General features: G+C 44.6%; 1 protein-coding gene across 1 annotated transcript; it reads right to left on the bottom strand.

Annotated features, from left to right (window-relative positions):
• Window positions 1-3,343: 3,343 nt before the first annotated feature.
• Window positions 3,344-27,901, bottom strand: LOC120899686 (1-acyl-sn-glycerol-3-phosphate acyltransferase alpha-like). Its single transcript, XM_040305797.1, has 5 exons — window positions 26,412-27,901; window positions 5,542-5,720; window positions 5,314-5,447; window positions 5,042-5,223; window positions 3,344-4,890 (listed from the first exon to the last, which is right to left on the bottom strand). The coding sequence occupies exons 1-5, from the start codon at window positions 26,448-26,450 to the stop codon at window positions 4,576-4,578; spliced, it is 849 nt and encodes a 282-aa protein (XP_040161731.1). The 5' UTR covers window positions 26,451-27,901; the 3' UTR covers window positions 3,344-4,575.

Raw genomic sequence — 27,901 nt, 5'->3', positions numbered from 1 at the left:
CTGCCACACTGTCTCCTGCCCGGTGCATACGCTGCAGGCAGGGGGAAGGATGCACCTCCACCATAAAAAAAACCGGAAGGAGGGAAGGAGGGAAAGAGGGAAGGAGGGAAAGAGGGAAATAGGGAAAGAGGGAAAGAGGGAAAGAGGGAAAGAGGGAAAGAGGGAAGGAGGGAAGGAGGGAAGGAGGGAAGGAGGGAAGGAGGGAAGGAGGGAAAGAGGGAAAGAGGGAAAGAGGGAAGGAGGGAAAGAGGAAAGAGGGAAAGAGGGAAGGAGGGAAAGAGGGAAGGAGGGAAAGAGGAAAGAGGGAAAGAGGGAAAGAGGGAAAGAGGGAAGGAGGGAAAGAGGGAAGGAGGGAAGGAGGGAAGGAGGGAAAGAGGAAAGAGGGAAAGAGGGAAAGAGGGAAAGAGGGAAAGAGGGAAAGAGGGAAAGAGGAAAGAGGGAAAGAGGGAAAGAGGGAAGGAGGGAAAGAGGGAAGGAGGGAAGGAGGGAAGGAGGGAAAGAGGGAAGGAGGGAAGGAGGGAAGGAGGGAAAGAGGGAAAGAGGGAAAGAGGGAAGGAGGGAAAGAGGGAAATAGGGAAGGAGGGAAGGAGGGAAGGAGGGAAAGAGGGAAATAGGGAAGGAGGGAAGGAGGGAAAGAGGGAAAGAGGGAAAAGAGCCATACTGCCACACTGTCTCCTGCCCGGTGCATACGCAGCAGGCAGGGGGAAGGATGCACCTCCACCATAAAAAAAAACCGGAAGGAGGGAAGGAGGGAAAGAGGGAAGGAGGGAAGGAGGAAAGAGGGAAAGAGGGAAAGAGGGAAGGAGGGAAAGAGGGAAAGAGGGAAGGAGGGAAAGAGGGAAAGAGGGAAAGAGGGAAGGAGGGAAAGAGGGAAATAGGGAAAGAGGGAAAGAGGAAAGAGGGAAAGAGGGAAAGAGGGAAAGAGGGAAAGAGGGAAAGAGGGAAAGAGGGAAAGAGGGAAGGAGGGAAGGAGGGAAAGAGGGGGGGGGGGTGCAAATGATTCATCGGGGCCCCCTTCGATCATCAGTCGCAAACTCTAATTTTTTTGCTGACGGGGGGAGGGGGTGCAAATGATTCGCCAACCTCGGGGCCCCATCGGCCATCCTTCCGGGGGCCCTTGTCGCTAGTACTCTGTCCATACGGCATACTATATAATGGCGATCTACGGGCCCCTAAATCGGCGGGGCCCCAGGCGACCACCTAGTCCGCCTACCGTTAGATCCGCCGCTGTAATCGCGTATGAACCATCCGCCGTAGCAAGGGGTTAGCTCACCGGCTCCGGCTATGTGGTACTCAAGTCCTGAAAAGGCCGGCATGATCGCGTTGGCTATTACGCCAATAATAATAAAAAGAACTTAGCATAGCAGTCCACACCCGGGTAAGAGTTTGTCTTGACTTTGTTGCTGCCGGGCTACCGCTGTGACGCGACAAATGGACGGAATGCACTCGACCAAAACATGAACCTACCGATCCCAACCCATTCCAAGGCAGTGCCGGTCGCACGGCGTCATGATACCATCATACGCGCACCGTAATAAACCAAACCAGAATTCTCTTTTGTATGAATTCAATTCAAGTTTTGTTTCCACTTGCGTCCGCTAGCGGAATTGGAAAGAAATGTGTAACATATCACATGCACGTTTGCTTCGATCGTTTGTCTTTTTAATACCCCCAACAGCAGAACCGGTCGCAAAGATGGTGGTGCCAATTTAATGGTTGTATTGTCTCCTAGGTAGCGGTAATCGACCGGGCGGCGTACAGTGCGTTTTTTGAGAATGCATGGAGTGTGTAGACGCAGCCGGTGACAATGCACGCATCAGAATCAAACAGTTTTGGGGTTCCCGCACGCACACGCACACACACGCGCACGCACGAACGCATGCACGCATGCACGAATGCACTGAACGCGCGTACACGCACGATCGATTTCCGCTACCTTATCGGTAGAATTGCTGGCTTAACTTGTAGCGCATCCTCATCCAAAGCACCGGGAGGGGAGGGGGATCGTGGCATGATAGAGTGGACGATCACTTTCCCCGCGCTGTGTGTGTGTGTCCGTGTGTGTGTGTCGTGGCCAGAAAACTCGAGACAAATTCCGGCACATTGAAAAAAAAAAATTTATTGCCACACCCATTGCCACATTGCCACACATCAAACGTTCAAGATCAGTGTTAGACGTTGAAATTGGCTTCTTCACCCTCGATTGGCACGGGCATTAAATGGCCTCATCAGCAGCGGCACGAAATAAAATAAACCATCAATACACCGATAACACTTTAAATCCCAAAATGAACCAGCTTCTCCCGCATCGTCAAGGTCACACACGAATAAATAAATGCTAACACCCACCAATTACAATACACAACCGCAATGTACATATACACCCACGCATACACACAATCAGCTGACGGCGAAAGGCACGGGCTGAAGCGCAAGTATAAGGCAAGGCAGGGAGGGGAAGGGAGTAAGAGGAAGAGGAGGAGGAAGGAATGGGCGCCAATATTTTTGAATTTTTCGGCCGTTTTTTTGCTCCACCGTCTGAAATAGTTCATCCATTCCTTCAACAGATGGCGCTCGTTCCGCACCTAAAAACTGCAATAAATACGCTGGCTATCGTAGTTTTGGCTGAAGTCTAGCGTATTTTTTTGCGTATTTTTTGACACAAAACGACGCAAAAAACTACGCAGAAAACTGCTCGAATTGGCGCAGCGGGCGTCGCTTTGCGCAGCGGGGGGCGTATGCCGTTGTCGAGCAGTTTTCGAACGAACTGCTCGAAGCGGGCTTATTCCACACCGATCGAAACGATCTATGTAACGAAAGAAGAGAACCGTTTTGTTTAAAATCAAATTTGAAACATTTCTTTCTTTTCATGGCTTGTATGAATGCATGTCTTGTAGGAAGTAATATTAAAAAATATAGAACCATCGTTTGTAAACCTTTTGAAAATCTGTAGTAAATAAAATCAGATCATCTTATCGCATTTACGCAGCACGAAACGACAAACATGACCTACATTATGAAATTTATTTCTTCCAGGCTTTGGAAAATTCGGATATGCTTTCCTCAAAATAAACACAAACTACCCGCTTGCACATTAGAACGGTTGGCCTAGCCTTAAGGTTAAATGAAAATAAACCACGACGGAGTGTAGACACGCCGTTCCCTCTCATGGCTTGGGCCACATAGCAAGCTGGCGGGAGTGGGTTGGGTCGCCATAATTTACATATTTTCCATTTTCCACACGCAAAGGACCTATTAACACCGCAACACGCTGCCGGACCCCACACTTTCTCAATACGTCATTCATCCATTTAAACACCCAAGCTCGAACTCGCGCCATGAGTGTAGTTTCCTAAAATTAGCCATTACTGGTTTTATTTCCAACCTAAACAACGCTTTGTCCTAGACAAGTTGAACGTTCCTCCTGGTGCCCGTTCACCGTTTACTTTGTTAATTTGGTTGCTGTTGTTGTTTTGTCTTCTACTCTTGATTTGTTTTTGTTTGTTTGTTGCTTGTGTTGCACTACAACGTAAATAATTGGCGTGATTTCTTAGGAGGATATCACGTGTTTCAAAAACACTCACACACACACACACACACACACAGTCACACAGGCAAATCCTTTTGTGTTTTGCGACTTCTACTACGACGCGACCTAACGCGGGCTAGCAGTGATTCGAATTTTACAGCTTTCCTGTGTTGCACTCTCTTTCTCCACATCTCTACTCGTTCGTTTAAATGCGCGCTAGACGCGTGTTACAATATTCCCAGTTTGTTGCCTGCCTCTGATTGTTTATCTCGTTTGTTTTTTTAGCACATTAACACAACAACCGAATGAGTGTCGTTTTTAAACTACCCACTAGCTAAGAGCACTACTACCCACAATGCGCTACAGATGTTGCCGTATGTATATGTATAGTATGTTAGTACTGTCTTTTAGTGCGTCTACCTTCCTGTCTTGTGCATCTTGTTTTGACGACGCTTGCATATTCCTTTCCACTTGCGCTACATCTTTCAGATGGTGTCGACTGAAAAATTGTTTATCGTACTCAGGAAAGTACTCAGGTACCAGGTACGAGTCTGATAGTAACTGCCGGGAACCATTTTCGGACACACTTCCGAGTGTGATGATGATAAGTTTTGTTTTCTGTTTTGTTTTTGTTTTTTTTTTTTTGTTTTCCGTCCCGAAGCATCCACTTCCACTTTCTCTCTCTCTCTCTCTCTTTTGGTTTGTTTTATCCTTCCCATTGATAATATCGCCGCGAAGCACGAATATGATGACCAGTATAGTACCAGGATTTGATCACAGATTGTCTCTTCGCTTAGTACCGCAAGAAAATGCTTCCTCTCTCTCTTCTTCCACCAAGCCGGCTTTCCCGTGCCCGTGCTGTTTCCGCTCACTCGGGCAAATGATTTTTTGTTTTTGGTGAGTGTTTTTTTTTTCCTGTGTGCTACTCGCTACTACTAGCTGCACCGGCAGCACTGGTCCCCGCAACAACAACAACAAGTACGACTATTATTGCTTTTCGCATTGCCCGATACATCCCACTTCTGCTCGACTGCAGCCCAGGCCCCTCAGTTATGGCAGTACTGCTTCGCCTCCGCACTGAGCGCATCGAACTCGGTCTGCATCAGCTGCTGGCAGCGCTCGGTCAGCTCGGTCACGTCCGCCTTGGTCATGCCCTTGGTCGGGATTTCCGGCATAATCTTGATGATTACCCGGCCCCGCCCGAACCGCTTCCGCTTGTGGTCGAGAAAGTGGTACTTGGACACAATCACCGGCTGTATGATCGATTGCGAATCGACCGCCACGTGGAAGGAGCCCTTCTTGAACGGCAGCAGCGTGTCGTTGTCGTGCCGCGTACCCTCGGGGAAGATGGCCAGTTTAAGCTGTAACAAAACACCAAAGTGAGAGCGGATGATGTAATTTCATGGCAAGCTGTCTTTCACTCTCACGCATAGGGTCGGTGCAGCGCGACGCTTTATCATTCATTCATGCCGTTACCGGCCGCCGCGTCCCTGTGGGACGAACAGCACTTACATGGTCTTTGGTAATGGCGACCGCTTCCCGTTTCATGACGTCCTTCGCGGAGGCGGTATTTTTGCGATCGATAAACACTACCCCGACCAGGTAGGAGGCAATACCGAACGGGAGCATGTAGAACAGCTCCTTCTTCACCACCGGCACGATGTTGCGGAACTCGCGCAGCAATCGCGATAACACTGTGAAAAGCACAACAAAAGGAAGAGTATTAAAAGTGGAAAATCACTGGAGGCAGGATTGTGCCCTCCAACGGGATGGGTGATACTTGCTCACGATATCGATTGCACTCTGGTGGTTCAGCAGCACGACGCCCCCGTTTCGCACGTTAATGTGCTCCTGGCCACGGATTTCGTACTCCACGCCGAACAGGCGAATAAATGCACAGGCCACAATGCCTGGAATTCTGCAAAAAAAAAAAAAAAAAAAAAAACAGGAATATTGAAAGAACTTAGGGAGCTAAGCACTTCGGAGGAATCACGCGTCGGAAAGGTCCTTACAGCGCATTCAGAGGCCAGCGGGGCTTGAACAGGAACAGCGGAATTGGGACGACCAGCACCAGGAACGACATCAGCACGATGATAAACATTTTCGCATGGTACTTGAACGTACTCGAGAGCAGGCTGCCGACGATCAGGGCCACCACCACCTGCAGCGACAGGCTGTTGAGGAAGACGTTCTGTTGAGGAGAGATAGAAGGAAGAAAAAAAACAGACAAAATACAAATGAATGAGAGCAGATAAGGGCGACGCATTTAGCGTTGTGATGGAGTCTATTTTTAGTTCCAATGATTTGCTGTGACCTCCCGAGTATATCGACAAGAGAGCATTCCTTATGGGGATGAGAGATTCTTATGCTCACACAACTGAAATGTTCATTAATTACCAATTCTTACTCCATACAATACACACTACACAGCCGGGACTTGAAGTTTGATAACAATACAAGGCCTTCAACAGCCGTACAAAAAAAGGTAAACAAACTCCACAGCCGACAATCATAAAGGCTACGGCAAGCCATAGTATAGCGCCTCGCAAAGAGTAAGCAGTTGATAAAAAAAATGCTTGACCTTGTGCTCCGACCCGATCCCCTTAGCCCCTTCTTTAGTCGATAAGCACGGATGCACTCTCTTCAAGGCGTTCGTTGACTTGAACTGATTTGCTTTCAGCGGCGCGTCATTCGCACTTTGAGATAACCGTAAGGCCATTGCGGCCTTGCTTGGACATCACCGAAGATTACTGGGATGGGTTACACTCACTGTCGCACCTCCAAGACGGCAAGACGGCCCCCAGGGTGCACAGTTAATCACACCCTAATGCTGATGTACTCCGATTAGCACAAAATTCTTGGTAAAGCTTGTGCGATTAGCAAATCGTCAAGGCGAGTACGCACTGGAAGCGTGTTTTATCTTCTTCTTCTTCCTCCGAATCGAACGCAATCAACACCTGACGCAACTGCACTCAATCTTCTGATACTCCGATGCGATATCGCGCTACAAAGTACGTACGATAGGGCAGGCTTACGAAGATATCCATCGTGGACCCGGTGGGCGGCAAAGATTATGAAACAATCAACCGCCCGTGTGGTATGCTTAACGAGGCGGCTTTTTGTGCACATTCATTCGATAAGCGCACCCCACATGCATGCCCAGATCCACTTCGTAACAGGTGCATGGAACGTCCTGCTCCTGCTGTTAGCTTGATGTGTGTTTTTCCCCCCATTTGATGGTACGTATTTAAATTCTAAGCGATTTCCAATGGTCGTGTACACATGTCGTTTCTGACGACTGTACAAGCTAGAATATCTTTTCAAAATATACACTCAGCGGTTAGTGCCGTAGTGGCTGTGCGGCAATCACGATCATGTTGAGGTTAAGCCCAGAAGATCCAAAGGCAGTTATGCCGTTCGCAAAGCGTCTTCTTCGGCTGTCTGGTTTTAGACAGGAAACGGAACAGCTTGAAAAGAAAATATTCTTCAATCTGCTCGTCTACGTTGCAGCGCTATTGATTCCTAAAGTGTGCTCTCCGTACCCCGACTCCGAAGCCATTATACGAGGCTTAAGTGAGCTGATCTTTTTCACTAACGTTTACGTTGGCTACTACTGCTTCGTCGCTCAGCATCGCCACTACAGAGATCTGCTCAATGAAATTCAGTCCTTCGTAAATGTCGGTAAGTTTTTTCATTCCAAGCTTTTCCCCACCGCTACATTATATTGTTCTCCTTCTCCGAATCAACAGTATACCCAACATCTCAAAAACCCGAATCCCCATCAGAACGAACCTTGATCAAACTAAACGTTAAGATAAATCAAATTTCCGTTGTCTACTGCTATTACGTAGCAGTGGCAGCCTTCGCGTACTGGATTACACCATGCATAATAACATACCTTTCGATTCACAAAGAACAAGACATCGCAGGAAATGGTACGATGCATGCGATCCAATACTACCCGAACCTCGAGGAATCGTTTTACTGGCTTGACAATCGTACTTCTGTGAGGGGCTATGCCGTGTTGAGTGTAGTGGCATTCATAACGCATGCATGCCCAGATCCACTTCGTAACAGGTGCATGGAATGACCTGTTCCTGTTTGTTAGCTTGATGTGTGTTTTTCCTCCATTTGATGGTACGTATTTAAATTCTAAGCGATTTCCAATGGCCGTGTACACATGGCGTTTCTGACGACTGTTCAAGCTAGAATATCTTTTCAAAATATACACTCCTGCGGCCAGTGCCGTTGTGGCTGTGCGGCAATCACGATCATGTTGAGGTTGAGCCCGGAAGATCCAATGGCAGTTATGCCGTTCGCAAAGCGTCTTCTTCGGCTGTCTGGTTTTAGGCAGGAGACGGAACAGCTTGAAAAGAAAATATTCTTCAACCTATTCGTCTACGTTGCAGCGCTATTGATTCCAAAAGTGTGCTCTCCGTACCCCGACTCCGAAACCATTATACGAGGTTTAAGTGAGCTGATCTTTTTCACTAACGTTTACGTTGGCTACTACTGCTTCGTCGTTCAACATCGCCACTACAGAGATCTGCTCAATGAAATTCAGTCCTTCGTAAATGCCGGTAAGTTTTTGCTTTCCAAGCTTTTCCCCACCGCTACATTGTATTGTTCTCCTTCTCCGAATCAACAGTATACCCAACATCCCAACAACCCGAATCCCCATCAGAACGAACCTTGATCAAACTAAACGTTAAGATAAATAAAATTTCGGTTCTCTACTGCTGGTACTTAGCAGCGGCAGGCTTCATTTATTGGAGCACTCCATGCCTGATGACGTACCACTCAGTACTCAAAGCAAAAGCGGAATATGGAACGAACCACCCAATCCGATTCTACCCCAACCTGGAGGGGTCGTTTTACGGGCTTGACAACCGTACTTCGGTGTATGGCTATGCCGCGTTCAGCATAGTAGGATTACTAGTCTTTGCTTTTGCTTCGTACAACAATGCCACAAAGCTGCTAACGATCCTGTCCACGATCAAGTACTGCAGCACTCTTCTACAGCTTGTAGGTATTGAGGTTGATAACTTGAACCACACCTCTTCAGAAGCCATCGATCGAGAGCTGAAAAAGGTCATCCAACTGCATCAGCTTGCTCTGCGGTAAGCTATTACCTTCAACAAGAACTCTGAAACCTATCACATCTGATACAACCATTTTGTCTTACCCTTTCAGGTGTGTTGCCCTGCTCAACCAAACGCTAAGCTTTGTAATGGCTCTGCAGCTAGCCCTATGCATTCTGACCTGGTGCTTCACGCTTCTCTACATCCTGATCGTCGGATTCAATGCAATCGCGACAAATGGTTTGCTGATTATGATCAATATGACGCTTGAAATGTTTGGCTACTGCTTTTTCTGCACCGAGCTTGACACCACGGGCAAGATCGTTAGCAGGCAAATGTACGAGTTCCAATGGGAACAGCATCATCCCACGGTACAGAAAATGGTGGCGATGATTATTGCCCCCAGCCAAACTCCGCTTCAAATTACGGCGTGCGGTTTTATCCCGATCAATCTCGAATTATTCACTAAGGTGAGTAACATTACGGCTACCCTGAGCTCTTCCAGTTCGAAAATTGTTTTTTTTTTAATATTGCAGGTGGTCAAGCACTCCTACACGGTTCTTGCCGTACTGAAAGATCTGATATAGAAGTTATATGCTACTATGTAATTATTGGCAAAATCGAATGTTTGTACATACTTAATTGCTAACATCCTCATCTCAAATAAGACAAGATGATTTACTTTAAGCATATAGAACATGTAATAAAGACAATGGTTTTGGATTCAGTATTAGTTTTTGTTGGATCATTTTACTTTTGCTGGAAACAGTACTTCGAACTGTAAAGCCAAACTGAGAAAAGCTGAACATCCTATGAGACGGATGCCAATAAACTGGCGTTACATGTTCTCAAGCAAGTATTTTATTCCATCTGCCAGACATGAGGGATATTGGATGGATGCAGCATTAAAGCGAGTTGGTTTAGGAACTAGTTACCATTTCCATTCAGCTTTCCAGACATGATTTATAGGTTCTTGTTACGTGGATATATTTTAAATATATCCCAAGGAAGGCGTTTAAATAAATAGGATAAGAACAATCATTTAAGCAAGTTTGAGCCTCCCACAAAACGATGATGTAATTTTGTCCTAAACGATGCATCTAATGTTTCTTAATATGGACCATAAATGGTCACTTTCTAGTTACAACCGAATGCTTAGTGAAACAAATAGCAATTTAAATGCAATTACTGCCCAACCAGCAAAAAGCGGGTTATGTTCTGCTTCAACCGCCATACAAAAAATACCCGTTTTCTCAAGTAAAAAAACAATCAGCCAATCGCATCATTCAATCATCCAGTTTTGTTTTGTTTTTTGTACAACTATTTCGATCAGCTAGGATCAAAATGTCCAAGTTAAACGAAGTTCTGAGAGTATTGTGCTGCCCAGCGATGGAAAAGCTACGTCCAGAAGATCCGAAGGCAGTTATGCCTTACGCAAAGCGACTTCTTCAGCTGTCTGGTTTCAGACAGGATACGGAACAGCTTGGAACAAGAATTTACTTGAATCTTTTCATCTTCGTTGCAGCAATTTTGGTACCGAAAGTGTGCTTTCCCTACCCGGATACTGAAGCCATGATTCGAGGCTTAAGTGAGCTGATCTTTTTCACCAACATATTTGTTGGCCTTTTCTGCTTCATCGCTCAACATCGCCACTACAGAGAGCTACTAAATACGATCGAATCTTTCGTAAATATTGGTAAGTGTTCGCTGAGCGGGGTTTCCAATACCAATATTGCAATTACTGGTGTTCTCTTCATCAAAAGTGTATCGTACATCGTCACAACAACCCGAATCTTTATCAGAACGAACCTTGATCAAACTAAACGTTAAGATAAATCAAATTTCCGTTGTCTACTGCTATTACGTAGCAGTGGCAGCCTTCGCGTACTGGATTACACCATGCATAATAACATACCTTTCGATTCACAAAGAACAAGACATCGCAGGAAATGGTACGATGCATGCGATCCAATACTACCCGAACCTCGAGGAATCGTTTTACTGGCTTGACAATCGTACTTCTGTGAGGGGCTATGCCGTGTTGAGTGTAGTGGCATTCATAACATTTATATTTGCCGTATATAGTCAAACTACAAAGCTACTAACGATCCTGTCCACGATCAAGTACTGCAGCACACTGCTTCAGCTCGTCAACATCGGTATCGATGAGTTGAACCTTGTAAGTCCAGAACACATCGATCGAGAGCTCAAAAAACTCATCCAAATGCATCAGCTGGCAATTCGGTATGCTGCTTCTACCAGTCAATTGTTTCACGAGAACTAATCACCATCGCTCGTCCTTATAATTCCCTTAGCTGTGTCGCACTGCTCAATCAAACGTTAAGCTATGTATTCGCTCTACAGCTGGTATTGTGCATGTTGACCTGGTGCTTCACGCTTCTATACGTCCTAGTCGTCAGACTTGATGTGACATCGATGATGAGCTTGCTGATAATGATCAATTTGACGCCCGAAATGTTTGGCTACTGCTTTTTCTGCAGCGATCTTGCTACCACCGGTACAACCATTAGCCGGCAGATGTACGAGTTCCAATGGGAACGACATCGTCCTGCGGTACAGAAAATGGTTGCAATGGTTATTGTCCGTGGCCAAGCACGGCTACGGATTACAGCGTGGGGCATTATTCCAATCGATCTCGAATTGTTTGCTAAGGTTAGTAGTGGTAGCAAGGAGCAATACAGATCATGTAGTCGTTTTTCACAAATATCCTGTCTTGTAGGTTGTCAAGACATCTTACACCGTTCTTCTCGTGCTAAAGGATTTCATCTAGGGACCGATGTTACCATATGCAAGTTATTTGAAAGAGATTTGTGATTTATCAACGAGCAATATACTGAGCAAGATGCAGATGTGTCGTCTCTGTTTGGATACTTAATACCGTGTGTTGATGTCCTTATGTTCGAATGTTTGAATTAGACTTAGAATTTTTTTCCAAACAGAGTATGCTGTTACTGACGAGAGCCAATAAAGGAAGTGATTTTTGCCCAATTGAATAACACAGTTTAAAGTCTACTTATTAGTATTTGATTGTTTTTTTTTACTCGTCTATCCCTTTTTTCTATGACGCATTGATTAATCAAAAAGCTATAGCCCTGTTATACGCTCCTTGATCTTGACCGCGATGGTATGGGTTAAACTACAAATCATACGTACCATACATTTCAGATATGGCATTTCCACACGTATCCGTCATAACTGCAGTATTTGTCATGTCATGAGGATATCGTTGAGAGTAATATATGATGAGCCTTAAACTCCACAATTAGGCAAATTACTGTATTTAACACACACACACACACACACACACACACACACACACACACACACACACACACACACACACACACACAAATACTCTTCATTGATTCTTTGCAGACATTGCTGCCAATCTTTGAGTTTCTAAATTTGCTTCCAGACGGCCGCCATTGATTACATGATATCCTATTTCTTCAAAGGGCACAAATTACACCAGTTTGTTTCTAATGCTATTTTACATTATAAATCAACCACCATTCAATTATGAATGAGTGTGATCTTCACATATGACGATGGGAATACTTCGCTATTTACGATACAATTGTTGCGTTTGTCAGTTTCAAAGCTGTTGTGCTGCTGCGGCGATGTTGAGTCTACGTCCAGAAGATCCAAAGGCAGTTATGCCGTTTGCAAAGCGTCTTCTTCGGCTGTCGGGTTTCAGACCGGGTACAGAACAGATTGGAAGATGCATCTACGTCAATCTGTCCATCTACATTACTGTGATCTTGGTTCCCAAAGTGTGCTTTCCCTATCCCAACACCGAAGCCATGATACGTGGATTAGGTGAGCTGATTTATTTCACCAACGTTTACGTTGGCTTCTTCTGCTTCGTCGTTCAGCATCGCCACTACAGAGATCTGCTCGATGAAATTCAGTCCTTCGTAAATATCGGTAAGTGTTCGCTTTGAAAGCTTTTTTTTCAATAGTGACATTGTATTGTTCTCCTTCCCTGAATCAACAGTATACCCAACATCCCAACAACCGGAATCCCCATCAGAACGAACCTTAATCAAGCTAAACGTTAAGATAAATATACTCTCCGTGCTCTATTGTCGCTACATAGTAGTGGCAGCCTTTATTTACTGGATGGTACCATGTGTTGTAACGTACAGCTCGATACACAAAGCAGAAGAGAGCATGGGAAATGAATCGATCGAGTCGATACAATACTACCCGAACCTGGAGGAATCGTTTTACGGGCTTGACAATCGCAGTTCTGTGAGCGGCTATGCCGCGTTTAGTGCAGTGGCATTGATAGTCTTTGCTTTTGCTTCATATAATCATGTGACAAAGCTGCTAACGATCCTGTCCACGATCAAGTACTGTAGCACCCTTTTTCACCTCGTCAGCATCGGTATCGATGAGTTGAACCTTGTAAGTCCAGAACACATCGATCGAGAGCTCAAAAAACTCATCCAAATGCATCAGCTGGCAATACGGTATGCTACTTCCACTGGACGAATTGTCTCACAACGACAGAAGATGACCATTTTTCTTTCCTATCACTTTCGTAGCTGTGACGTCTTACTCAACCAAACGTTAAGCTATGTAATGGCTCTACAACTCGCCCTAGGTACACTGACATGGTGTTTCACGCTTCTATACATCCTGATCATCGGTCTGGACGTAACGGCAATGATGGGTTTGCTAATCATGATGAACATGACATCGGAAATGTTAGGCTACTGCTTATTTTGCACCGAACTTACAAATACTGCAACGACCATTAGCCAACAGATCTACGAGTTTCAATGGGAAAAACACAGTCCTGCGGTACAGAAAATGATTGCAATGATTATCGCCCGTGGCCAAGCACCGCTGCAGATTAAAGCGTGTGGCTTTATCCCGATCAATCTCGAATTGTTTGCTAAGGTAAGTAGTAGTGGTAGCAGCAGCATTACAGATCATATTATGTACAGGAATATTTACGAAAATCCGGTTTTGTAGGTGGTCAAGACATCTTACTCGGTGCTTATTGTGCTAAGGGATTTTGTGTAACGCATGGAAATACTGTAATGCAGTTATCTCGTTACATCACATATTTAGCACCGAAAACGTCATAATGCATGATAGTTTCATTGTCGTCTCGCATCATGCGCTGACATTCTTACCAGAATTAATGATAAATGAATTAAAAAAAAGGAGGGCATCAATAATATGAATAATATGAATAATATGAATATAAAGAAAACAGACCATAATTTAAAAAAACACAGCATTAACATGTAATACAAAGTGTGCTCAAAATTTGTTATCAAATATATCTTTTCGATCTTTACAATTGGATCCAATCTTTTCTGTTGGAATTAGGATGTGTTACAAATTTCACAGATTATTGGTCATTTATGTATTTCGAACTTACACACATGTCGTGTATTTGTAACACTACTAATCATAGTAAGGTACAGGATGAAGCTATTACTGTATAATTAGATAAACGACTGTAATTATTACAATTAAATACTAGTAATCGGTTCTAAATCTGTACTATCTGAAGGAACTTCTGGACGGACTCTCTAGTGATATCTTTTCCATCTCTACAAAGCATTGTAGCAACGTTCGACTGGCAGCTTGTACCAATGTACGAATTGCGTTCTAAATTTTCCATTGCTTATTTATTGTTGCTAATACTTAGTCTGGCTGTATGTTGGATCGATCCGAGAGCATGAATCATTCAAACTAGATCAAGATGCAACAACTCTCACGTGGGAAAAAACCAAACCATTTCCATGTGATTTAGTCCTTAGCCCTGCATCGCGCAGGCATATAAATACATTTATAAACGATCAATTGTTTTTCTTTTGGCCATGGAAAGCGCACTGGTGCTTACTGCACTTCAAATTACCTCTTCTCCACAATACAGCAAGCAAAAAGTGCGCTTCCGCAATTACCACAAATCATACACATTTGCTTGAAATAAAACAATGAGCCAATGGGTACGTTCACCAATCAATTATGAATTTTTCTTGAACTTTGATAATCTGAGCGTATAAAATGGGCTACATTTCATTGGGAGGCGTAGCTTTTTGCTAAACACTTCCCAGTGACCGTTCCACAGCGATGTTGAGATTAAGCCCAGAAGACCCGAAAGCAGTTATGCCTGTCGTGAAGCGTCTGTTGAAGTTGTCCGGATTAACCCAAGAGACGACGCGCTTTGGCGCAATCAACTTCCTGAATTTGTTCATCTACATTGCTGCCGTTTTGGTACCGAAGGTGTGCTTTCCCTATCCCAACACCGAAGCCATGATACGAGGCTTAAGTGAGCTGATCTTTTTCACCAACGTTTACGTGGGCTTCTTCTGCTTCATCAGTCAGCATCGCCACTACAGAGATCTGCTAAACGCGATTGACTCCTTCGTTGATGTGGGTGAGTTGTGCGCTTGGCAAGTATGGCAATAGCAATCTGATACTTATTCTACTACGCCGTATCCTCAGTGTACCCCACTGCGACTCATCCGTCAGATTCCCCGTCGGAGCAAATTCTGATCAAGTTTAATGTAAAGATACAAAAGCTATCGGTAGTGTTCTGCTGGTACATAGCTGTGACAGCCACCTTCTACTGGCTGGCACCATGTCTGATGACATACCGCTCTATATACAAGGCATCGGTTAGTGTTGAAAATGGATCGGTTATATCGATCCAGTACTACCCTAACCTGGAGGAATCGTTTTACTGGCTTGATAATCGTAGTTCCGTGTACGGTTATGCCACGTTTAGCATAGTAGCGCTGCTAGTGTTTACTGTCGCTTCGTACAACAATGCCACAAAGCTGCTAACCATCTTAACCACGATCAAATATTGCAACACGCTTCTTCAGCTCGTCATTATAGAGGTTAATAACTTGAACCACGCCACCTCAAATGCCATCGATGGAGAGTTGAAAAAAGTGATTCAATTGCATCAGCGGGCTGTTCGGTAATGCGGTGCTTCTACCAAGCATCTATTCTACAGTACATCACAAATTCATTTCCTATTCAACTTTCCCTCAGCTGTGTCGCGCTACTCAATCAAACGCTAAGCTTTGTAATGACCGTACAGCTTGCTCTGTGCATTCTGACCTGGTGCTTCACGCTTCTCTACATCCTCATCGTCGGGCTGGATGTGACGGGAATGAACGGGTTGCTGATTATGTTCAACATGACGCTCGAAATGTTTGGCTACTGTTTCTTCTGCACCGAACTAGCCACCACCGGTACGCTCATTGCCCGCCAATCGTACGAGTTCCGATGGGAGGAACATGATCCGAAAATTCAAAAAATGATTTCAACCATTGTGGCCCGCAGTCAGCTACCGCTACGCATTACGGCGTGCGGTTTCATCACGGTTAACGTGGAGCTGTTTGCCAAGGTGAGAATGAAACTGTGTTTGCGGACTAATAGTCGATCGAGAATGTATTCTCCTCCTGGAAACATGTTGTCTTTCAGGTCGTTAAGACAACTTACTCGGTTTTCATTGTGCTGAAGGATTTCATATAAAGCCTGGGATAGTGCAATTCCACATTTATTTGTGTCGTCGAGTACTTGGCTCCAAAGTTGACAAAATCCTGCATAAAGTTCGTCTTGTCACATGTCACAGCGTAGGCATACTGCGTTAGCTGAATGTCCGATGTGTGTTGCGCACGGTAGAGTACGATTGAAATTTAAATAAATATTTCTTGCAATACTTTAACCCCGAGATAGCATGTCATAACGAAAGGGATTTGTTTGAACAAAAAGGACACACCCAATCAATTCAATGTCAACTACCAACGACATCTGTTTTGTCAGCTAAATTATACATTGCGTAAAAAGCCTGTCAATTGAACTACGCTTTTTTTAGCTTCAGCAAATGGCCGTTGTTTGTTTGTTGTCTTTCCTGCTCCAGAGTCGATCGATGATGTTCCTAGCAAGCCTCGGGAATATAAGTGAATATCACACTGACCAGGGCCAACATTTGCACGATGACTTCGTTCAAGCCGACTGACGACACGGACGTAATGCCGCTAGTGTTACGCCTGCTGCGAGTCATCGGAGTCTGGGACGTGCCACAATATCGCTACAGGTACGTCGCGGTGTTTCTGTCCTACTGTTTCGGCATTCTCATCCCCAAACTGTGTTTCGGCTATCAAACGCTGGAAGCATCGATCCGCGGTTACACCGAGCTAATACTCGAAACGAACGTATTTGCCGGGATGCTGCAGCTTTATCTGTGCTATAATCACTTCGTACCGTTGGTCGACGAATTGCGAGCATTCGCTGCTATTGGTAAGAGTAGCGAAGACGATACCGTGTGACTGCTATTCGCAGGTTGTTCTTTGTGTGATGTTTCATATCCTCTCCAATCCTCATCGTATAGTGTTCCAAGACAATCAACCCATGTTACTTAGGACCAACCTCACAGATCTGAACCTTCGCATCCACAAGTACACCCTGTGCTACTGTCTCTACATGTGCTGCGTCTGTACGGTGTACTGTGTTGCACCGCTGGGCAGTAACATTGCCGGCTACACCGCAGCGATGGCAGATACGGCGAGCAACAGCAGCACCACGTTCGCCTTTACCCTCTACCTCGAGCAGGGATTCTACTGGCTGGACAATCGTACCTCGCTGCTTGGGTACTGCGTCTGTACCGTGTTCATGTTGCCGCTCATGTACCTTTGTGCCTACACCGCAACGGTGAAGGTTGTGGCTGTTTTTAACATGATCAAGTACTGCCAAACGGTGCTGCGAATTGTAGTGTTAAAGCTTCGTCTGCTGAAGACACTGCCGGACGTACGCCAGCGATCCGACGGGATGTCTGAGGTATGGGTACTTCATCAGAGAGCGCTTCGCTGTGCCGAACTGCTGGAGCTGGTACTTCAGCCGCTCCTGCTCATGCAGTTCGTGCTGTGCATCTTGATCTGGTGTATGATGCTGCTTTACTTCACTGTTTCTGTGAGTTACAATCATGCTAATGAGTTTCAAACCAAAAAACGCCCAACGAACGTAATATATCTCCCAATTTTTAGGGCATCAATGTAAAGTTTATCAACATGTTTCTGCTATTTCTGTTCGTGTCGATAGAAACGTTTGGCTATTGCTATCTCGGAACGCAGCTCTCGCAGGAGGTATGTACCGTAGCATTGAAATTTACTCTCTTGCAACTCTGTTTTGCGCTCCATCCTCACAGAGCATCAACGTCGGGCAGGCACTGTACGCTTCCGGCTGGTACGAGTACGATGTGCAAATGCGTAAGCACATCAGCTTCATGATTATGCGATCGCAGCGCCGGGTAGGGCTAACGGCGGCCAAGTTTTGCTTCGTCGATATGGAGCAGTTCGGTGCGGTGTGTGCCATCAGTTTATGGATTAGAGGGGGAGCGCGCTGGTACTTCCTATTAAATTATTCTGACTGTCTTTTTATTCTCCTTCACTCAGATGCTCAACATGTCGTATTCCTTCTTCGTGGTACTTAAGGATGCATTTTAATTACAGTGATTCAGGCTCGACAATCGTTTTTCCCCGATATCAAGCTGCAGTGATTCGCACGCAAAGTACGGCTCATTGAAGAAGTGCTTCTTCGCGTCGGTTAGTGCGGGTATACAACGCGAATGTCACCAATTAAATCACAACTCCTCCCTACACCGCTTTCCACCAAGACAGGCAATTCATTCACTTCAAATAAAATAAAATATATACCATTGAAGTATGTATTTTTGAATCTTCCCAATCCTGAACCGTCGCGCGGCGTGTTGTGTAACGAGCTATCCTTACCCTGGTGTAGCTTGTATCAGTCAGTGGCTGACATTCGACGTGACGCGCAGCCAATATCAGACCCGATATGCTGTTCCAAGCGTTGCCGAACGATCGTGCCGTACTGCCGTTGCTCCTGTACATTCAGGAGCGGCTTGGGCTTTGGGGTGAATCCTACCGGGCACGCTATCTGTTTGTTGTTGTGGCGTTTAGCATTACTGTATGTATTCCGAAGTTTACTACTACCTACACCAATCTGGAAACGTTCATCTGCTCGATGGCGGAGCTTGTCTTCATCGGGAATGTTTTCGGCGGTGCGATGCTGCTCTGGACAGAGTACGATGCCTTCAGACAGTTTATCGAGCAAGTGAACAGTTTGACAAAGCACTGTAAGTACGCTTGAGATATCTCAGTTAGCAATGTAATTTCAACAAAGCCTTCCCCATTTTTCTGTTTAGTTTATAGAGAGGATCCGCTGAAGGAGTATGTGTTGCAGTTTAATTATCTAATCCATCGCTACACCAACAGATACTGTTTCTCGGTGATGATTTTAATTGTATTCTACCTTGTGGCACCAGTAATAACCAGCTTCGTGGTATACTTTCAATCCTTATGGAAATCCTACCACCTAGCAAATGGCACTGTCCGTACCTGGGATATTTCACATCGACAATTTTCCCTCCACATGGAGCAAAGTTTCTACGGACTCCAGCATCGTAGCAACATTCTTCACTACACACTCTACATCGCAGTCATAGTGCCGATGATGTTCGTAACGGCCTGTACCGTGCATATGAAGGTGCTGACTATTGCATCTTCTGTTCGGTACGCTGAAATGCTGCTCCACATTGTGATGCTTAAGGTAGACAGCCTACCCAAACAGAAGTCCATCCGCGAAGAACTGCATGACATTATAAAAGTACATCAGCGGACACTCGACTGCATCGCCCTGCTCGTGAAGGCCCTACGGCCCGTCCTATTATTACAGCTCGTGTTTTGCGTCTTAATCTGGTGTTTGATGATGCTCTACTTTACCATTACTGTGAGTAATACTGCACGTTTGAGACTGTTTTGTGCATAACAACTAATGGTTGGCCCTTTTCTCATAAGGATGGCTTAAGTGTAAAATTTTTCAACATCGGAATAATGTTCCTCGTCATCACGATCGAAACGTTCAGTCCGTGTTATTTTGGAACGCGTCTCTCTACCCAGGTAATGTTGTATCACATCTGACGTGTTTGTTTTGGCTGTTAATCAGCAACATTAACTTCTCATATACACCCACGGGGAGTTATAGGCAGTGGAGCTTTCTGAGAGTGTGTATGCCTGCGGATGGCCAGCGATGGACCGCGACATCCAGCAGAGACTGCGCATGGTGCTGCATCGCACGCAATCGCCGGTCGGCATACAGGCAGGTAAATTTTGCTTCGTCGATATGGAACTGTTTCAGAAGGTGTGTGTAGCGATTGTCTGCATTAACTAACTACATCAAACTAATGTTTTTTGCACGAGAATTTCTATCCCTTGCAGATGGTTAATAAGTCCTACTCCTGCTTTATCGTGCTGAAGGATGCCCTATAGGGCGGGAATGATGTAAGATCGCACGCAGACAGGATCGGAATCTGATGTATCTCCGTTTTGCCGTTTCCAACAAATCTAGTTTCTTATAGTTCATCTGTACAAAGAATCAACGTTTGAGAATAGATCTTCAGAAACGAATCAACAATTCCCTGATATTCCCTGACATGCTTTGTCAGCATGAATGAGTGTAGATCATTACAATAAATGTGTGCGATTTTTAAATGGCTATACGATTCTTCTTAGACCAATTCCCTGACATTCCCTGACTGCTTTGTCAGCATGAATGAGTGTAGATCATTACAATAAATGTGTGCGATTTTTAAATGTCTGTACGATTCTTCTTAGACCGTGATGTGTTGAATTAAATCACCTTTTAGAAATTTTATTTGCTCATTTCACGGATTTAGCTGGATTAAGCTCTTCCTGATGAATAGAAACTCACTCACAATTAATTGAATCATTTGAGAATTACATCTCGATGAGTGATTTAACGCTTCACACTGACTAAGAACTCAATCCCATTAGTTTTGCATTACTCCTAAAGAGTACTCACTTAGGTTTAATTCACCATTCTCACTCTCTCACACGGAATATGTGTGGGTTATTTCCTGAGTGATTATTCCCACCACTAGTATACAAGCTTTTTTCCCTGTTCGGAGTAGAAAGCCAGAAAATCTATTCAATTTTACTGAGGTTTTTGTTTTTCGAAGATGCTCTACACATCATATTCCTTCTTCGCGGAGCTTCAGGATGTACTTTTAAATGGAGTTCATTAATCATTTAAACTGCTTTATGTTACAAAACATCTGACACAAAAAATAAAAACGAACTGTCAACTTCGACGTGATGTCGTCCTGAACTGCGACTCATCGATCGGTTATTGTCTTAATACATCTATAAGTGATCGTTTTTGTTCTTACCACCGAATGTTACATAGTGCTTACATAACCACCAGCAAAAAATACTCTTCAATTACCAGCACATTAACTGCATTTACTCCGAGTAAAACAAACAGCCAATAGGTAAACACCAATAAATTGTGACACTTGTGTGACCCATACGTCAAGTTTCTTCTCGTCCTGCTGTAAAACATGAGGTACCTTTTCCTGGCTAGACTATCAGTACGCTGCCTGCCTTAGGCATTCGACCTGTCCCAAACACCAGAAAGAACAGATCCTAGATGCTTTTCCAAGAGTTGCCGAACGATCGTGCCGTCCTGCCGCTGCTTCTGTACATTCAGGAGCGGCTTGGGTTTTGGGGAGATCGTACCACCCGGGTACGCTATCCGGTCGCTTTCGTGGCGTTCTGGATTACCGTGGCCATACCGAAACTTGCGACAGACTACAGTGATGTGGAATTGTTCATCTGCTCGATGGCGGAGCTTGCTTTCGTGGGAAACGTTTTCTGCGGTGGGATGGCGCTCTGGTCGGTGTACAATTCCTTCAGACAATTCATCGAGCAAGTCATCAGGTTGACGAAATATTGTAAGATTGCCGCATTTAGGGCATTATGTGTAGGCCCGTTTTTCTGTGAAGTTGGATACATTTTATTTCTCCAGTGTACAGAGACCATCATCCGCTACAGACTGTACGGGAGCAACTGTTGCAGTTTAACCATCGAATCCATCGCTACACCAACAGATACTGTTTCTCGATGATGATTTTAATTGTATTCTACCTTGTGGCACCAGTAATAACCAGCTTCGGGGTGTACTTTCAATCCGTATGGCAATCTTACCATGATACAAATGACACTATCCGTATCTGGGAAATTTCTCAAGTGGCACCACATCGGCAATTTTCCCTTCACATGGAGCAAGATTTCTACGGACTCCAGCATCGGACCAACATTCTTCACTACACACTCTACATCGCAGTCATAGTGCCGATGATGTTCGTAACGGCCTGTACCGTGCATATGAAGGTGCTAACTATTGCATCTTCTGTTCGGTACGCTGAAATGCTGCTCCACGTTGTGATGCTCAAGGTTGACAACTTGCACCGAATACCCAACCAGAAGTCCATCCGTGAAGAACTGCATGACATAATCCATGTACATCAACGGACGCTCAACTGCATCACCCTGCTCGTGCAGGCTCTACGGCCCATCCTAATGGTTCAGCTCGTGTTTTGTGTCTTTATCTGGTGTTTGATGATGCTTTTCTTTACCATTGCAGTAAGTAGCACAGTGCGCTGGACAAACGTTATAAGCACACGTTAACTTATTTGATTGTGTGCCCTTGTTCGCCAAGGATAAGCTCAGTGTTGCGTTTTTCAATCTTGCGATACTGTTCGTCGTCATCACGATCGAAACGTTTAGCGCGTGTTATTTTGGAACGCGCCTCTCTACCCAGGTAACGTTGTCCGACACGTTATGCGTGTTTTGTCTATTTTTAAGCAACACTAACCACAAACTCATAAACGTCCCCGGGTGGGTCCCGTAGGCAGTTGAGCTCTCGAAAAGCGTGTACGGTTGCGGATGGCCAGCGATGGACCGTGACATCCAGCAGGGACTGCGCATGGTGCTGCATCGCACGCAATCGCCGGTCGGCATACAGGCGGGCAAGTTTTGTTTCGTCGATGTGGAGCTGTTTCAGAATGTACGTAGCGATTGTCTCCATTAACCAACTATATCAAGCTAAAAGGTTTTTTGGACGGGATTTTTTACCCCTTGCAGATGGTTAATAAGTCCTACTCGTTCTTTATTGTGCTGAAGGATGCCTTCTAGAAGCAAAATTTAAGGGTGCTCACATACACTAGGCAAGCAGAATAACAGTGTCATAAAACCGTACCGCTGTAGAGCGCTAGGATACATATCGATCGGAATTCAATCGGAATCTGATACACCGCGACTCCCGGACAGCAGGGCCTGACACAGAAGCCTTACCCCGGTGGTAACAACACATGTCATTATTATTCTAGCAATCAAGGTCCCCCGGCCGCCATGGTTTCTCCGGCCCTCCGGCACATCAAACAACGGGTCACAAAGTAGTAGTAGTAGTAGTGGTAGCAACACGCACTCGGGCCTTCGGGCCTTTTGCATATTAATATTCATACCGATCGGGCATAATGGCGCGCGCTGCCACCCGATTTACTTTGTATGCCAATGGAACAATGAGCGCTATCGGGTTTCTTCCTTCTCTTCTGTTATATCCTTTTGTGAGCATTTGTTTGTTTTTCTTTTCTGAGCTTTATTCTGCACCCTGACATCCTGTCACCATCCGACGTCAGTTTTGCTTCGTCGGCCACCAATCAATATTGTGCCGGGTTTGGAAGTTGGAAATAAAAATGGGAGATTTACTAACGATCCAATATCGTTCTGTGTCCCCACCCTTCCCACAAAGACACTATATTTATCACTACACACTCACATACACTCCACTTCATTCCGTGCAGTGCATTGCACCTTTTATGGAGAGAGGGGAAAGCAAAGACCCCGAGAAGCGAGAGCATTCTCTCACTAAACGAATGTGTCCTATCATACAAAAATAGCGCCATTTCCGGACACCACGGTAGGCAGGATAATGGGCAGGATGAAGAACTGCAGCAGCAGAGCATCGCAGAGCAGCAGCAGCATCATCAGCCGACATCGGTTGTGTCGGATCGATGCCGATAGGTCGGTTGTTGACATCTTGTGCCCGAAGTCGGTTGGTTGGTTGGTTGCGTCTATCTATCTAGGAGAGAGGCAGCAAGGGGTGGGGGGCCAAAATGTCGACCATTGCCATCACGGCCGGTTCTAATTATATCTCCGGTGGTGCCGGCACGGCCGGTGGCAATCGTACGATGTCGGTTTTGCTTTTTTTTTTAGTTTGTTTTTATCACATCGACCCATTCCGCATAACAAGATCGTTCGATGACAATGTTTTTTGCTCTTGTTTTTTTTTTTATTTGGGAGGGAGTGAATAAACACGACACAAATAACCCTTTAAAAGGGAATTTATTTCTCTAGTATAGTTCTGAAGACCGACAAAAACATAGTATTTATTACACACACAAAAACAAAAACAGGAATAAAATAGAGCAAGGTCCCCCAAGTGAACTTCACGCTTGAATGCGTTGACTGAGGGTGTGTGTCTCAATAATAAACTCTAAAATGACGGACCGTATAATTATGATGGGCATGATAGACGGTAATTTTACCAGGTTCACCAGTTTCATCATTCCCCTTCTGGACATTTATATTAAAAAAGATAATTATTGTAAGGTAATCGTAGCCATTTGATATAAACCAAGTTTGAAGCAAATAAACATACAGGGAACCACTAAATGAACGGTACAGATGCATATAATTATTATATTACAGCCATTGCTGTTGAATTTTGGCTCTAAGGCATGGTAATATTTTTGTATTGTTAAATTACAGTTGTCATACATCTGCTCAAATATTGCAAATTTTGTAAATTTTGCATTGTAGATTTATTATAATTTCTACAAGAATAAAAAATCGATGCATTAAAAACATAAATTGTAGCCTTAAAAACAGCAATTGTGAAACGTTGTCAAAAATTGTTGCCTTAGAGACAAAAATAAGCGAGTTGGAGCTTAAATTTAGCGGCAACTACCGTAAGATAGCTTGCAATGGCTAAAAAAAATATAATTTGTATGATCCCTGTACTTTTTGCGACAATTATGTTATGTCATTGCTATGACACTAATACTAATACTAATACTAATTCTATGCTATGTTTCTTAATCAATTTAATGATTCACTTCAATTCAAAATACGCGTTTAAGCAATAATTTGTGCATTAGGCAAGATAATTCAGAATGAAATGTTTTAAATGTAGAATTTACATAAGATTTCAAATGATTGATTCCACTGCACATCAAAATACGGTCCGAGTGTACGAGAACAAGGCTGGTCTCGTGGTACAGTCGTCAAATCGTACGACTCAACAGCATGCCCGTCGTCATGGGATCAAGCCCCAAAAGGGGGGACCGGACCGTGTCCCCCTCCCCTCACCTTCCCCTATCATATTTGTAGGACTTGTAGGACTAATTATATGCTATGTGTAATCAATAAATCACTGAAAGTCAAGCTCTCTCACCTAAGTGGTGTACAAAAGCAGGCCTATAGAGACTATAGACCCGAAAATGGTTGTTGTGCCGAAGAAGAAGAAGAAGAAGAAGAAGAAGAAGAAGAAGAAGAAGAAGAAGAAGAAGAAGAAGAAGAAGAAGAAGAAGAAGCACACACGAGTACGAGCACGAGAACGAGACGAGTACAAGGATAATTTACTTATTCGTTCCTCTTGGGAAGTACAATCATTGTTGCTAACTTTTGGCTCCAGGGCATAGATTTTGGACTCTTATGTTGTTCAAGATATTTCAGGAAATTTACATATCACAACTTTAGCTGTATCTTACAAAAGCAAAAAACAGAGTAGTTTTATTGTTTTCTTGCGATTTTTTTGTTGATTTGTTTGAAGTTCAATTGATTCTGTTTACAACTTAAAATACATGGAATTTCTTACTTACACAATTTGCATATCAATTGTTATATTTTAAATACAATCAAATAAATTATTTTAAAATGAAATAACGTTAAATACAAAAAAATGGATCACACAAATTCTGACATAACGTTTAATTTTTTCAATAAAGTGATTAACTAACAGCCCAAAATTAATGCCTTAGAGACAACAATAGATGGGCAGCGGAGACAATTTATGCCTTAGAGACAAAAAAAGGCGATTTAGGGACAACATTTAGCGGCAACGACTGTATATTCTTATGACTATTACCGAACTAGAATCTCCAAAACATGTAGCCTGCGTAGGCCAGTGGCCTTCGCTGCTCAAGAATACTAAATTTAGACCTTCAAGGTCTGTAGTAAGGTTAATTTAATCGCAGATGTACCATCAATTGTTTGACTTCAAATAATGATGTTTTTTTTACATTTTATCCAAAATGTGATTGACAAATTATGATTATATTCGAAATCACTGCTCAAAAAGATTATCTATCGAATAATGGCAACGAAATGTGAACTCTAGCTTGAGAATTGGACAAAATATTGCAAAATGATTGCAAGAAATTTAAGTATACAATCAATTTATTGAGCAACTGTAGCTGTACATATTAAAAGGCTCCAACTGTAGCCATGATCCCAAAATACCAACTAGCCACAGCAGTAGGCGGCCGTGTTTCACAAAACAAATTTGCATCGATTTCAGGTTACCAAGGTAACCCCCACCCCAGTATATGTTACAAAATTCTCCAAAAATCATCTCCCCATTGACCCTGAAAGACACCACCACCCGCTGTGATGCAAGAATCTGTGATGAGATCACCTTCAAAAATCGGCCCAAAAACCCCAAAAATTAAGAAAAAAAAACTTGCCCATCGAACCTACCCCAAAGCCCCGCCACAAAAGTGACCAACCGGAACGCCGATTTTGGGAGGTGTGTGTGTGTGTAAGAAAGGTTAAATGGCTACAACAAAACAAACTGCTTACCATCGCCGCTATCATGATTCCTTCCACGAGCGTCGCCATGATGTTGCTGTTGTCTGTCTGCCTTCTTGTTGATTGTTCTTTCTTCACAACAGGGTCGGGTTAGAAGCCGGCCCTAGTGGTGGCCCTAGCTAGATAGGTTCTTCGTCTAATCGTGCTGCTCACTTTTTCTTTCGTTTCGTTGTGCTACAGACAGTAGGCAGGTAAGCGCGCCCGTTGAAGCGGCACAAGTTCGCAAGACACAGTAGCACACAACACACCAAGAATCTTCACTTTCACAGCACTCTTGGGGTACCAGTTCCGCCTGTCTGCGGTCCCACCAAAATCGGTGAGGGGGTTGGAGTACACAGAGAGCGCGAGAGAGAGACACTGAGAGTCGCAGTCGGTTTCCGGTTGAGGAGCGCGCTCGTTGTTCAAGCTTAATTGCACTTGAAATAAAATCAATTCACTGAGTCGACGATTGGCGCGATGATGTTCGTGTTTCTTTGCACTACGTACACCTCACAGCCTGTGCAAGAACTGCAATTCATCACAAAACCACACACACACAAACTCTATTCGAGATGCATTTTCTTTTGCATCGGCTTCACACTCTCGGAGTGCTCTCTATTGTGTTTCAACCGGGCGATGACGTTAACGGGTTCTCTAGGTCTCCTCGTCCTGCCGGTAGTTTGCTGTCAGAATTGGTGACGTACCTACACACAAACACACACACACACACATGCACACACATGCACGCCTCTTTGCCACGATTAAATATTAATCGATTTTTCACAGCCTGCTGCTTTGCGCCACCGCGTCCTGTGCTATGGTGTGGACTTGGCGCGACACATCCAAATTCGGCTGGTGCGTGCTTTGGGCGATCAAGCTTCCGTTTCGCGTCCGCTGGTAGCACGGAGGGGTAGCACAGGCAGCGGCGGCATGCAAATTAGCAACTCGGACGCGTCAATAGGCAACGCGGCACAAATGCGGCAACAAAACCACCCTCCTTCTCCCTGGGATGCTGATTGCGCTGCTGGGGGTTGGTTAGCAAAAGAAATTGTCGCCGTCGTCTGTGCTTGTCCACTTGACCACACAAGCCCTGTGCTCTCGCGCATATATCACACCATTTGATGTATATTTTTGCAAGCCCTATTTATCCACTCACGGACAACGGCAGCAGCAGTAGCAGCAAAAAAAAGGGGCACGTCGCGCGATAACTAATATAGCGCAAATACACCGCGACTACGCCGCTAGAACACACACACGCACGCACGCTAGAAAAATACACAACGTACGAACAATGGGCACTAGAAGACGCGGAACTGAGCAACTAATAGAACCAGAACGAAACAAAGAAAGAAAGGAAAAAAACGAAGTGTCGCGGAACCAATTCTAACGCCGTCCCCGTGAAACCGGTCCGTCACCACCAACACCGCGGTGCGCGCAAAAATCGCAGGGACAGTCTAGCTGGCTGGCTGAGAGGTACGGGCACAGGCTGGCACACACTACTC

This window comes from Anopheles arabiensis, chromosome 3, assembly GCF_016920715.1.
Source record: "Anopheles arabiensis isolate DONGOLA chromosome 3, AaraD3, whole genome shotgun sequence".
NCBI lineage: Eukaryota > Metazoa > Arthropoda > Insecta > Diptera > Culicidae > Anopheles > Anopheles arabiensis.
The sequence above is the reverse complement of the archived record's forward strand: the minus strand, read 5'-3'. Positions and strand labels throughout refer to the sequence as shown.